Below are 15204 nucleotides of genomic sequence, written 5' to 3' on the forward strand. Positions count from 1 at the left end.
GATCCTCTATACTACACCAAACAGGAGAACTGACAGATCCTCTATACTACACCACACAGGAGAACTGACAGCTCCTCTATACTACACCACACAGGAGAGCTGACAGCTCCTCTATACTACACCACACAGGAGAGCCGACAGCTCCTCTATACTACACTACACAGGAGAGCTGACAGCTCCTCTATACTACACCACACAGGAGAACTGACATCTCTGTACTACACCACACAGGAGAGCTGACAGCTCCTCTATACTACACCACACAGGAGAACTGAGAGCTCCTCTATACTACACCACACAGGAGAGCTGACAGATCCTCTATACTTCACCACACAGGATAACTGACAGATCCTCTATACTACACCACACAGGAGAGCTGACAGCTGCTCTATACTACACCACACAGGAGAACTGACAGCTCCTCTATACTACACCACACAGGAGAGCTGACAGCTCCTCTATACTACACCACACAGGAGAGCTGACAGATCCTCTATACTACACCACACAGGAGAGCTAACAGATCCTCTATACTACACCACACAGGAGAGCTAACAGATCCTCTATACTACACCACACAGGAGAACTGACAGAACCTCTATACTACACCAAACAGGAGAAGTGACAGCTCCTCTATACTACACCACACAGGAGAGCCGACCGCTCCTCTATACTACACCACACAGGAGAACTGACAGCTCCTCTATACTACACCACACAGGAGAGCTGACAGCTCCTCTATACTACACCACACAGGAGAACTGACAGATCCTCTATACTACACCACACAGGAGAGCTGACAGATCCTCTATACTACACCACACAGGAGAACTGACAACTCCTCTATACTACACTACACTACACAGGAGAGCCGACAGCTCCTCTATACTACACCACACAGGAGAACTGACATCTCTGTACTACACCACACAGGAGAGCCGACGGCTCCTCTATACTACACCACACAGGAGAACGGACAGCTCCTCTATACTACACCACACAGGAGAACTGAGAGCTCCTCTATACTACACCACACAGGAGAGCTGACAGATCCTCTATACTACACCACACAGGAGAGCTGACAGCTCCTCTATACTACACCACACAGGAGAGCTGACAGATCCTCTATACTACACCACACAGGAGAGCTGACAGTTCCTCTATACTTCACCACACAGGAGAACTGACAGATCCTCTATACTACACCACACAGGAGAGCTGACAGCTGCTCTATACTACACCACACAGGAGAACTGACAGCTCCTCTATACTACACCACACAGGAGAGCTGACAGCTCCTCTATACTACACCACACAGGAGAGCTGACAGATCCTCTATACTACACCACACAGGAGAGCTAACAGATCCTCTATACTACACCACACAGGAGAACTGACAGCTCCTCTATACTACACCACACAGAAGAGCTGACAGATCCTCTATACTACACCACACGGGAGAGCTGACAGATCCTCTATACTACACCACACAGGAGAGCTGACAGATCCCCTATACTACACCACACAGGAGAGCTAACAGATCCTCTATACTACACCACACAGGAGAGCTGACAGATCCTCTATACTACACCACACAGGAGAGCTGACAGCTCCTCTGTACTACAACAACACAGGAGAGCTGACAGCTCCTCTATACTACACCACACGGGAGAGCCGACAGCTCCTCTATACTACACCACACAGGAGAGCGGACTGATCCTCTATACTACACCACACAGGAGAACTGACAGCTCCTCTATACTACACCACACGGGAGAGCCGACAGCTCCTCTATACTACACCACACAGGAGAGCGGACTGATCCTCTATACTACACCACACAGGAGAACTGACAGCTCCTCTATACTACACTACACTACACAGGAGAGCCGACAGCTCCTCTATACTACACCACACAGGAGAACTGACATCTCTGTACTACACCACACAGGAGAACTGACAGCTCCTCTATACTACACCACACAGGAGAACGGACAGCTCCTCTATACTACACCACATAGGAGAGCTGACAGCTCCTCTATACTACACCACACAGGAGAACTGACAGCTCCTCTATACTACACCACACAGGAGAGCTGACAGCTCCTCTATACTACACCACACAGGAGAGCTGACAAATCCTTTATACTACACCACACAGGAGAACTGACAGCTCCTCTATACTACACCACAAAGGAGAGCTGACAGCTCCTCTATACTACACCACACAGGAGAGCTGACAGCTCCTCTATACTACACCACACAGGAGAACGGACAGCTCCTCTATACTACACCACATAGGAGAGCTGACAGCTCCTCTATACTACACCACACAAGAGAGCTGACAGCTCCTCTATACTACACCACACAGGAGAGCTGACAAATCCTTTATACTACACCACACAGGAGAACTGACAGCTCCTCTATACTACACCACACAGGAGAGCTGTCAGCTCCTCTATACTACACCACACAGGAGAACTGACAGATCCTCTATACTACACCACACAGGAGAGCTGACAGATCCTCTATACTACACCACACAGGAGAACTGACAGCTCTGTACTACACCACACAAGAGAGCTGACAGATCCTCTATACTACACCACACAGGAGAACTGACAGCTCCTCTATACTACACCACACAGGAGAATGGACAGCTCCTCTATACTACACCACATAGGAGAGCTGACAGCTCCTCTATACTACACCACACAGGAGAACTGACAGCTCCTCTATACTACACCACACAGGAGAGCTGACAGCTCCTCTATACTACACCACACAGGAGAGCTGACAAATCCTTTATACTACACCACACAGGAGAGCTGACAGATCCTCTATACTACACCACACAGGAGAGCTGACAAATCCTTTATACTACACCACACAGGAGAGCTGACAGATCCTCTATACTACACCACACAGGAGAGCTGACAAATCCTTTCTACTACACCACACAGGAGAACTGACAGCTCCTCTATACTACATCACACAGGAGAGCTGACAAATCCTTTATACTACACCACACGGGAGAGCTGACAGCTCCTCTATACTACACCACACAGGAGAGCTGACAGATCCTCTATACTACAACACACAGGAGAATGGACAGATCCTCTATACTACACTGCACAGAACTGACAGATCCTCTATACTACATCACACAGGAGAGCTGACAGATCCTCTCTAGTACACCACACAGGAGAACGGACAGATCCCCTATACTACACCACACAGGAGAGCTGACCGCTCCTCTATACTACACCACACAGGAGAGCTGACAGCTCCTCTATACTACACCACACAAGAGAGCTGACAGATCCTCTATACTACACCACACAGGAGAGTTGGCAGCTCCTCTATACTACACCACACAGGAGAACGGACAGCTCCTCTATACTACACCACACAGGAGAACTGACAGCTCCTCTATACTACACCACACAGGAGAGCTGACAGCTCCTCTATACTACACCACACAGGAGAGCTGACAAATCCTTTATACTACACCACACAGGAGAACTGACAGCTCCTCTATACTACACCACAAAGGAGAGCTGACAGCTCCTCTATACTACACCACACAGGAGAGCTGACAGCTCCTCTATACTACACCACACAGGAGAACGGACAGCTCCTCTATACTACACCACATAGGAGAGCTGACAGCTCCTCTATACTACACCACACAGGAGAACTGACAGCTCCTCTATACTACACCACACAGGAGAGCTGACAGCTCCTCTATACTACACCACACAGGAGAGCTGACAAATCCTTTATACTACACCACACAGGAGAACTGACAGCTCCTCTATACTACACCACAAAGGAGAGCTGACAGCTCCTCTATACTACACCACACAGGAGAGCTGACAGCTCCTCTATACTACACCACACAGGAGAGCCGACAGCTCCTCTATACTACACCACACAGGAAAACTGACAGCTCCTCTATACTACACCACACAGGAGAGCTGTCAGCTCCTCTATACTACACCACACAGGAGAACTGACAGATCCTCTATACTACACCACACAGGAGAGCTGACAGATCCACTATACTACACCACACAGGAGAACTGACGGCTCTGTACTACACCACACAAGAGAGCTGACAGATCCTCTATACTACACCACACAGGAGAACTGACAGCTCCTCTATACTACACCACACAGGAGAATGGACAGCTCCTCTATACTACACCACATAGGAGAGCTGACAGCTCCTCTATACTACACCACACAGGAGAACTGACAGCTCCTCTATACTACACCACACAGGAGAGCTGACAGCTCCTCTATACTACACCACACAGGAGAGCTGACAAATCCTTTATACTACACCACACAGGAGAGCTGACAGATCCTCTATACTACATCACACAGGAGAGCTGACAAATCCTTTATACTACACCACACGGGAGAGCTGACAGCTCCTCTATACTACACCACACAGGAGAGCTGACAGATCCTCTATACTACAACACACAGGAGAATGGACAGATCCTCTATACTACACCACACAGAACTGACAGATCCTCTATACTACATCACACAGGAGAGCTGACAGATCCTCTCTAGTACACCACACAGGAGAACGGACAGATCCCCTATACTACACCACACAGGAGAGCTGACAGATCCTCTATACTACACCACACAGGAGAGCTGACAGATCCTCTATACTACAGCACACAGGAGAACTGACAGATCCTCAATACTACACTACACAGGAGAGCTGACAGTTCCTCTATACTACACCACACAGGGAGAGCTGACAGATCCTCTATACTACACCACACAGGAGAGCTGACAGATCCTCTATACTACACCACACAGGAGAACTGACAGATCCTCTATACTACACTACACAGGAGAGCTGACAGATCCTCTATACTACACCACACAGGTGAGCTGACAGATCCTCTATACTACACCACACAGGAGAACTGACAGCTCCTCTATACTACACCACACAGGAGAGCCGACAGCTCCTCTATACTACACCACACAGGACAGCTGACAGCTCCTCTATACTACACCACACAGGAGAGCTGACAGCTTCTCTATACTACACCACACAGGAGAGCTTACAGCTCCTCTATACTATATCACACATTAGAGCTGACAGCTCCTCTATACTACATTACACAGGAGGGCTGACAGCTCCTCTATACTACACCACACAGGAGAGCTGACAGATCCTCTATACTACACCACACAGGAGAGATGACAGATCCTCTATACTACATTACACAGGAGATCTGACAGATCCTCTATACTACACCACACAGGAGAACTGACCGCTCCTCTATACTACACCACACAGGAGAGCTGACAGCTCCTCTATACTACACCACACAGGAGAACTGACAGCTCCTCTATACTACACCACACAGGAAAGCTGACAGATCGTCTATACTACCGCACACAGGAGAGCTGACAGCTCCTCTATACTACACCACACAGGAGAGCTGACAGCTCCTCTATACTACACCACACAAGAGAGCTGAAAGCTCCTCTATACTACACCACACAGGAGAACTGACAGATCCTCTATACTACACCACACAGGAGAGTTGGCAGCTCCTCTATACTACAACACACAGGAGAGCTGACAGCTCCTCTATACTACACCACACAGGAGAACTAACAGCTCCTCTATACTACACCACACAGGACAACTGACAGCTCCTCTATACTACACCACACAGGAGAGCTGACAGATCGTCTATACTACCCCACACAGGAGAGCTGACAGCTCCTCTATACTACACCACAAAGGAGAGCTGACAGATCCTCTATACTACACCACACAGGAGAGCTGACAGCTCCTCTATACTACACCACACAAGAGAGCTGACAGCTCCTCTATACTACACCACACAGGAGAGCTGACAGATCCTCTATACTACACCACACTGGAGAGCTGACAGATCCTCTATACTACACCACACCACACAGGAGAACTGACAGCTCCTCTATACTACACCACACAGGAGAACTGACAGCTCCTCTATACTACACCACACAGGAGTGCTGACAGATCCTCTATACTACACCACACAGGAGAACTGACAGCTCCTCTATACTACACAGCACAGGAGAGCTTACAGCTTCTCTATACTACACCACACAGGAGAGCTTACAGCTCCTCTATACTATATCACACATTAGAGCTGACAGCCCCTCTATACTACATTACACAGGAGGGCTGACAGCTCCTCTATACTACACCACACAGGAGAGCTGACAGATCCTCTATACTACACCACACAGGAGAACTGACCGCTCCTCTATACTACACCACACAGGAGAGCTGACAGCTCCTCTACACTACACCACATAGGAGAGCTGACAGCTCCTCTATACTACACCACACTGGAGAACTGACAGCTCCTCTATACTACACCACACAGGAGAACTGACAGCTCCTCTATACTGACACCACACAGGAGAGCTGACAGATCCGCTATACTACATCACACAGGAGAACTGACAGCTTCTCTATACTACACCACACAGGAGAGCTGACAGCTTCTCTATACTACACCACACAGGATAGCTGACAGATCCTCTATACTACACTACACAGGAGAGCTGACAGCTCCTCTATACTACACTACACAGGATAGCTGACAGCTCCTCTATACTACACCACACAGGAGAGCTGACAGATCCTCTATACTACACCACACAGGAGAGATGACAGCTCCTCTATACTACACCACACAGGAGAGCTGACATATCCTCTATACTACACCACACAGGAGAGCTGACAGATCCTCTATACTACACCACACAGGAGAACTGACAGCTCCTCTATACTACACCACACAGGAGAACTGACAGCTCCTCTATACTACACCACACAGGAGAACTGACAGCTCCTCTATACTACACCACACAGGAGAACTGACAGCTCCTCTATACTACACCACACATGAGAGCCGACAGCTCCTCTATACTACACCACACAGGAGAGCCGACAGCTCCTCTATACTACACCACACATGAGAGCCGACAGCTCCTCTATACTACACCACACAGGAGAGCTGACATTTCCTCTATACTACACCACACAGGAGAGCTGACAGATCCTCTATACTACACCACACTGGAGAGCTGACAGATCCTCTATACTACACCACACAGGAGAACTAACAGCTCCTCTATACTACACCACACAGGAGAGCTGACAGCTCCTCTATACTACACCACACAGGAGAGCTGACAGATCGTCTATACTACACCACACAGGAGAACTGACAGATCCTCTATACTACACCACACAGGAGAGCTGACAGATCCTCTATACTACACCACACAGGAGAACTGACAGCTCCTCTATACTACACCACACAGGAGAGCTGACAGATCCTCTATACTACACCACACAGGAGAGCTGACAGCTCCTCTATACTACACCACACAGGAGAGCTGACAGATCGTCTATACTACAACACACAGGAGAGCTGACAGATCGTCTATACTACAACACACAGGAGAGCTGACAGCTCCTCTATACTACACCACACAGGAGAGATGACAGATCCTCTATACTACACCACACAGGAGAACTAACAGCTCCTCTATACTACACCACACAGGAGAGCTGACAGATCCTCTATACTACACCACACAGGAGAGCTGACAGCTCCTCTATACTACACCACACAGGAGAGCTGACAGATCGTCTATACTACACCACACAGGAGAACTGACAGCTCCTCTATACTACACCACACAGGATAGCTGACAGATCCTCTATACTACACTACACTACACAGGAGAGCTGACAGCTCCTCTATACTACACTACACAGGATAGCTGACAGCTCCTCTATACTACATTACACAGGAGGGCTGACAGCTCCTCTATACTACACCACACAGGAGAGCTGACAGATCCTCTATACTACACCACACAGGAGAGATGACAGCTCCTCTATACTACACCACACAGGAGAGCTGACATATCCTCTATACTACACCACACAGGAGAGCTGACAGATCCTCTATACTACACCACACAGGAGAACTGACAGCTCCTCTATACTACACCACACAGGAGAACTGACAGCTCCTCTATACTACACCACACAGGAGAACTGACAGCTCCTCTATACTACACCACACAGGAGAACTGACAGCTCCTCTATACTACACCACACATGAGAGCCGACAGCTCCTCTATACTACACCACACAGGAGAGCTGACAGCTCCTCTATACTACACCACACAGGAGAGCTGACAGATCCTCTATACTACACCACACTGGAGAGCTGACAGATCCTCTATACTACACCACACAGGAGAACTAACAGCTCCTCTATACTACACCACACAGGAGAGCTGACAGATCCTCTATACTACACCACACAGGAGAGCTGACAGCTCCTCTATACTACACCACACAGGAGAGCTGACAGATCGTCTATACTACACCACACAGGAGAACTGACAGATCCTCTATACTACACCACACAGGAGAGCTGACAGATCCTCTATACTACACCACACAGGAGAACTGACAGCTCCTCTATACTACACCACACAGGAGAGCTGACAGATCCTCTATACTACACCACACAGGAGAGCTGACAGCTCCTCTATACTACACCACACAGGAGAGCTGACAGATCGTCTATACTACAACACACAGGAGAGCTGACAGCTCCTCTATACTACACCACACAGGAGAGATGACAGATCCTCTATACTACACCACACAAGAGAACTAACAGCTCCTCTATACTACACCACACAGGAGAGCTGACAGATCCTCTATACTACACCACACAGGAGAGCTGACAGCTCCTCTATACTACACCACACAGGAGAGCTGACAGATCGTCTATACTACACCACACAGGAGAGCTGACAGATCCTCTATACTACACCACACAGGAGAGCTGACAGCTCCTCTATACTACACCACACAGGAGAGCTGACAGATCGTCTATACTACACCACACAGGAGAACTGACAGATCCTCTATACTACACCACACAGGAGAGCTGACAGATCCTCTATACTACACCACACTGGAGAGCTGACAGATCCTCTATACTACACCACACAGGAGAGCTGACAGATCCTCTATACTACACCGCACAGGAGAACTGACAGATCCTCTATACTACATTACACAGGAGAACTGACAGCTCCTCTATACTACACCACACAGGAGAACTGACAGCTCCTCTATACTACACCACACAGGAGAGCTGACAGATCCTCTATACTACACCACACAGGAGAACTGACAGCTCCTCTATACTACACCACACAGGAGAGCTGACAGCTCCTCTATACTACACCACACAGGAGAGCTGACAGATCGTCTATACTACAACACACAGGAGAGCTGACAGCTCCTCTATACTACACCACACAGGAGAGATGACAGATCCTCTATACTACACCACACAGGAGAACTAACAGCTCCTCTATACTACACCACACAGGAGAACTGACAGATCCTCTATACTACACCACACAGGAGGACTGACAGATCCTCTATACTACACCACACAGGAGAACTGACAGCTCCTCTATACTACACCACACAGGAGAGCTGACAGATCCTCTATACTACACCACACAGGAGAACTGACAGATCCTCTATACTACACCACACAGGAGAGCTGACAGATCCTCTATACTACACCACACTGGAGAGCTGACAGATCCTCTATACTACACCACACAGGAGAGCTGACAGATCCTCTATACTACACCGCACAGGAGAACTGACAGATCCTCTATACTACATTACACAGGAGAACTGACAGCTCCTCTATACTACACCACACAGGAGAGCTGACAGCTCCTCTATACTACACCACACAGGAGAGATGACAGATCCTCTATACTACACCACACAGGAGAACTAACAGCTCCTCTATACTACACCACACAGGAGAACTGACAGATCCTCTATACTACACCACACAGGAGGACTGACAGATCCTCTATACTACACCACACAGGAGAACTGACAGCTCCTCTATACTACACCACACAGGAGAGCTGACAGATCCTCTATACTACACCACACAGGAGAGCTGACAGATCCTCTATACTACACCACACAGGAGAGCTGACAGCTCCTCTATACTACACCACACAGGAGAGCTGACAGATCCTCTATACTACACCACACAGGGGAGCTGACAGCTCCTCTATACTACACCACACAGGAGAGCTGACAGCTCCTCTATACTACACCACACAGGAGAGCTGACAGATCCTCTATACTACACCACACAGGAGAACTGACAGATCCTCTATACTACACCACACTGGAGAGCTGACAGATCCTCTATACTACACCACACAGGAGAGCTGACAGATCCTCTATACTACACCGCACAGGAGAACTGACAGATCCTCTATACTACATTACACAGGAGAACTGACAGCTCCTCTATACTACACCACACAGGAGAGCTGACAGCTCCTCTATACTACACCACACAGGAGAGATGACAGATCCTCTATACTACACCACACAGGAGAACTAACAGCTCCTCTATACTACACCACACAGGAGAACTGACAGATCCTCTATACTACACCACACAGGAGGACTGACAGATCCTCTATACTACACCACACAGGAGAACTGACAGCTCCTCTATACTACACCACACAGGAGAGCTGACAGATCCTCTATACTACACCACACAGGAGAGCTGACAGATCCTCTATACTACACCACACAGGAGAGCTGACAGATCCTCTATACTACACCACACAGGAGAGCTGACAGATCCTCCATACTACACCACACAGGAGAGCTGACAGATCCTCTATACTACACCACACAGGAGAGCTGACAGATCCTCTATACTACACCACACAGGAGAGCTGACAGATCCTCTATACTACACCACACAGGAGAGCTGACAGCTCCTCTATACTACACCACACAGGAGAGCTGACAGATCCTCTATACTACACCACACAGGGGAGCTGACAGCTCCTCTATACTACACCACACAGGAGAGCTGACAGCTCCTCTATACTACACCACACAGGAGAGCTGACAGATCCTCTATACTACACCACACAGGAGAACTGACAGATCCTCTATACTACACCACACTGGAGAGCTGACAGATCCTCTATACTACACCACACAGGAGAGCTGACAGATCCTCTATACTACACCGCACAGGAGAACTGACAGATCCTCTATACTACATTACACAGGAGAACTGACAGCTCCTCTATACTACACCACACAGGAGAGCTGACAGCTCCTCTATACTACACCACACAGGAGAGATGACAGATCCTCTATACTACACCACACAGGAGAACTAACAGCTCCTCTATACTACACCACACAGGAGAACTGACAGATCCTCTATACTACACCACACAGGAGGACTGACAGATCCTCTATACTACACCACACAGGAGAACTGACAGCTCCTCTATACTACACCACACAGGAGAGCTGACAGATCCTCTATACTACACCACACAGGAGAGCTGACAGATCCTCTATACTACACCACACAGGAGAGCTGACAGCTCCTCTATACTACACCACACAGGAGAGCTGACAGATCCTCTATACTACACCACACAGGGGAGCTGACTGCTCCTCTATACTACACCACACAGGAGAGCTGACAGCTCCTCTATACTACACCACACAGGAGAGCTGACAGATCCTCTATACTACACCACACAGGAGAGCTGACAGATCCTCTATACTACACCACACAGGGGAGCTGACTGCTCCTCTATACTACACCACACAGGAGAGCTGACAGCTCCTCTATACTACACCACACAGGAGAGCTGACAGATCCTCTATACTACACCACACAGGAGAACTGACAGATCCTCTATACTACACCACACAGGAGGACTGACAGATCCTCTATACTACACCACACAGGAGAACTGACAGCTCCTCTATACTACACCACACAGGAGAGCTGACAGATCCTCTATACTACACCACACAGGAGAGCTGACAGATCCTCTATACTACACCACACAGGAGAGCTGACAGATCCTCTATACTACACCACACAGGGGAGCTGACTGCTCCTCTATACTACACCACACAGGAGAGCTGACAGCTCCTCTATACTACACCACACAGGAGAACTGACAGCTCCTCTATACTACACCACACTGGAGAGCTGACAGATCCTCTCTAGTACACCACACAGGAGAGCTGACAGATCCTCTATACTACACCACACAGGGGAGCTGACAGCTCCTCTATACTACACCACACAGGAGAGCTGACAGCTCCTCTATACTACACCACACAGGAGAGCTGACAGATCCTCTATACTACACCACACAGGAGAACTGACAGATCCTGTTCATAGTATATCTGTTTTTATTAGTAGTTTCCAGTATTTTTGATTGCGAATATAGTTCCGTCTTATTATCTTCATGGGATGCGCTAAGGTTTATTGAAATCCATTTGAAGACAGATTCGGCATGAACGGTGCCTTAGCTTTTATCTGTAAATTAATTTTTTTTCCTTTTGTTTACTTCTGAAGTCTGTAATGTCCTGGTTTCTTATGCGATATTCTTCTTTAATTACAGAGTTTGTACATATGATGTCTCGCTGAAAAGCAGAAGTGAAATCTGGAGTAGTCCTATAGAAGAGGTTGTGTGTTTGAGCTTTACTATACCAAATAAATGTATATTATTGTAATGAGCTATGTATACTTATTACTACTACAAGCATTTGTTTCTCCATGGTGACTATAAAACTTGGTGGGGACAAAAGTCTTGTATTTACCTGATGTTACGAACACGAATCTCTAGGTGAACACCTGTGTTCTGAAACTAGATTCCATCATAACAGGAGTCAGAAGACAATATGCAGAGAAATCAGGCTAAACATTATTCACAGCAACCAGGATAAACGTAGGCAATTGTTTATTTCACAGTAGCCTTTGGCATTGAGCCCTATGGAGGCAAAGGGTGTTCCTGTGCCACATATCACGGAGCCATAGCCACGCAGTGTGCCGCTGTATGAGGCTTCTGTGTGGTGCCTTATTACTCACATATTCTCCCCTAGCAGCAATGCCTCATTAGTAGAATACTTCCATAATATGGCCTCCGATGGAACATGAAATCAGAGGCACACAAAGCTACTGTAGGGCTCCATAACTTTGGGCACGTAATAAGGCTCTTACAAATTAAAGGTTGTACGGAGCCGCAATTCGATAGTGTGAATGCGGCCTTATTCGGGGAGTCATTAAGGTCTTACCTTAGGTGCAGTGCTGTGTACGTAGAGGAGAGGAAGCCCCATAGGAAAGATCAAAATGGGCCGCCGTTTATGGTGCTGGGTTGTGCCCGGTGTTTGTTTCCTCCTCCATGCCGTTTGAATGACGCTTGAGCCAATTCCTCACCCTCTTACTTGATAAAAATACTGTTTGTCTGGAGTCCTGTAAAAGTTGGACGGGACCAATTGAGGCTGCGTCCAAATAGAGAGAGAGAGAGGGGGGTTGATATTTAGACCTTCTACTCCATAGAATACGTTATCAATGTTTTACCACACGCAGCTCCACTGTTTCTGCTATTGCACCTCATTCCCATTCTCCAATAAGTAAGTCATACTCCGTGTGCCTCTGTCCAACATTATTTTATGCAGATATTCTCCCTGGAACCCACGCAGGTAATCGTGAATCGAGGCTTGGCTCTAGCATCTGGTATTGCAGGTGTTTCTTTACGATTGTCTACCAGTCTCTGACATTAACTGGGAAATATTTTGTCCACTACTCTAGGGAAATGTTTCAGCTGTGCAATGTTTGAGGGGTTTCTTGCATGTACTAAGTCTCAATATTCAAAAAATGCACAAAGACTGAGTCAGGCCTTATTCACACTGCGCAGTTATGATGCAGTTAAATATTAGTTGATGGATAATGATCATATTATAACTCTCTATCACACCTTCATCTGGATCCAAACAAAGGTACAGAACGGTCCAGTCCTTTACCACCATTACAGTATAAAATAGTACTTGGAAGGTATGGAGTCTCCTTGTGGAGATCCAGCTGGTAGAAAGTCTTAAGGGCAGTGCCTCCTGGGAAAAAAAGTATGCAAATGACGCTGAACGTGGCAGTAAAACCTTCTAATATGGAATCTTCTATATGTCATAAACATCTATATTTATGACCTCAGCACATTCCTCATCATGACTCCAAGTGTTTATTAGCACTGCTCGGCCCATTCATTGTGACGTCACCCACAGGGTTCTGAAAAATTAAAGGGGTATTCCCATCTTATCATGTATGGTATATTCACAGGAAATGCCTGAGCCGGCGTAGATTTCCCCCATGATTTACTCCAGTTTCTGGCATAAATAATAGTAAATATTGGCCCTCCCCCTTCTGTTAAGCCCCACCCACTTTGTGCTAATGTGGTGTGAGTGACGTAAATGTATCAAGTCACATTTTTTCTTTTGCGCCAATTGCGATTTTTGATGCGTTGGTAACTTTTCTGCGCCATTGAGCTGCTGTGTAAAGGATCTGCCAGACACAGCTTCTGTGTCGACGCCCGTGGTTAGTCAGTCTGCACCTGCTCCTAAGTCTGATCGAGTGACCCCTCCTTCTACCAATCAGGCTGGGAGGCTGAGGAGTGGGAGAGCCTATCACAGCCTGGCAAGACAGAGCTTGCTCCCACCCTCTGTCTATTTATACCTGCATTTCCTGCTCCTCCTTTGCCTGTGATTCTGTTTGTTTCCTGGCTCTGCTGCTGCTGCTTGTACTTTTGTCCTCTGCTCCATATAGACCCTGGCTTACTGACTACTCTCCTCCTCTGCGTTTGGTACCTCGTACACTCCTGGTTTGACTCGGCTCGTTCACTACTCTTGTTGCTCACGGTGTTGCCGTGGGCACTGCCCCTTTCTCCCCCTACCTCTGTGTACCCTTGTCTGTTTGTCTGTCGTGCACATAGTGAGTGTAGGGACCGTAGCCCTGTTGTACGCCGTCGCCTAGGACGGGCCGTTGCAAGTAGGCAGGGACTGAGTGGCGGGTAGATTAGGGCTCACCTGTCTGTCTCCCTACCCCGTCATTACAGCTGTAGGACATTTAATAAATTCCCCCTAATATCTTTTTATAATAACATTTTAAGGTTTTATTTAGTCCCTTTTCATAAATAAATCTACATGAACACAGCAGACATATCTTATAAACTGTAATAAAA

General features: G+C 47.6%; 1 protein-coding gene and 1 long non-coding RNA gene across 4 annotated transcripts in view; one reads left to right on the forward strand and one right to left on the reverse strand.

Annotated features, from left to right (window-relative positions):
- Nucleotides 1–12709, forward strand: part of CABP2 (calcium binding protein 2) — a 62512-nt gene extending 49803 nt beyond the window's left edge. For all 3 annotated transcript variants that reach the window (XM_075842259.1, XM_075842258.1, XM_075842260.1), the window contains exon 7: nt 12595–12709. In XM_075842259.1, the coding sequence (XP_075698374.1) occupies nt 12595–12620 (26 nt within the window). In that variant the 3' untranslated portion in view covers nt 12621–12709. The remainder of the gene's footprint in view (nt 1–12594) is intronic.
- LOC142663546 (uncharacterized) overlaps nt 12365–15204 on the reverse strand; it is a 57538-nt gene continuing 54698 nt past the window's right edge. The window contains exons 3-4 of the long non-coding RNA XR_012851104.1: nt 13268–13474; nt 12365–12616 (exon numbers count right to left, since the gene is read on the reverse strand). This is a non-coding gene — a long non-coding RNA (uncharacterized LOC142663546). The remainder of the gene's footprint in view (nt 12617–13267; nt 13475–15204) is intronic.

Source organism: Rhinoderma darwinii, chromosome 11, assembly GCF_050947455.1.
Source record: "Rhinoderma darwinii isolate aRhiDar2 chromosome 11, aRhiDar2.hap1, whole genome shotgun sequence".
In the NCBI taxonomy this organism is placed as follows: Eukaryota; Metazoa; Chordata; class Amphibia; order Anura; family Rhinodermatidae; genus Rhinoderma; species Rhinoderma darwinii.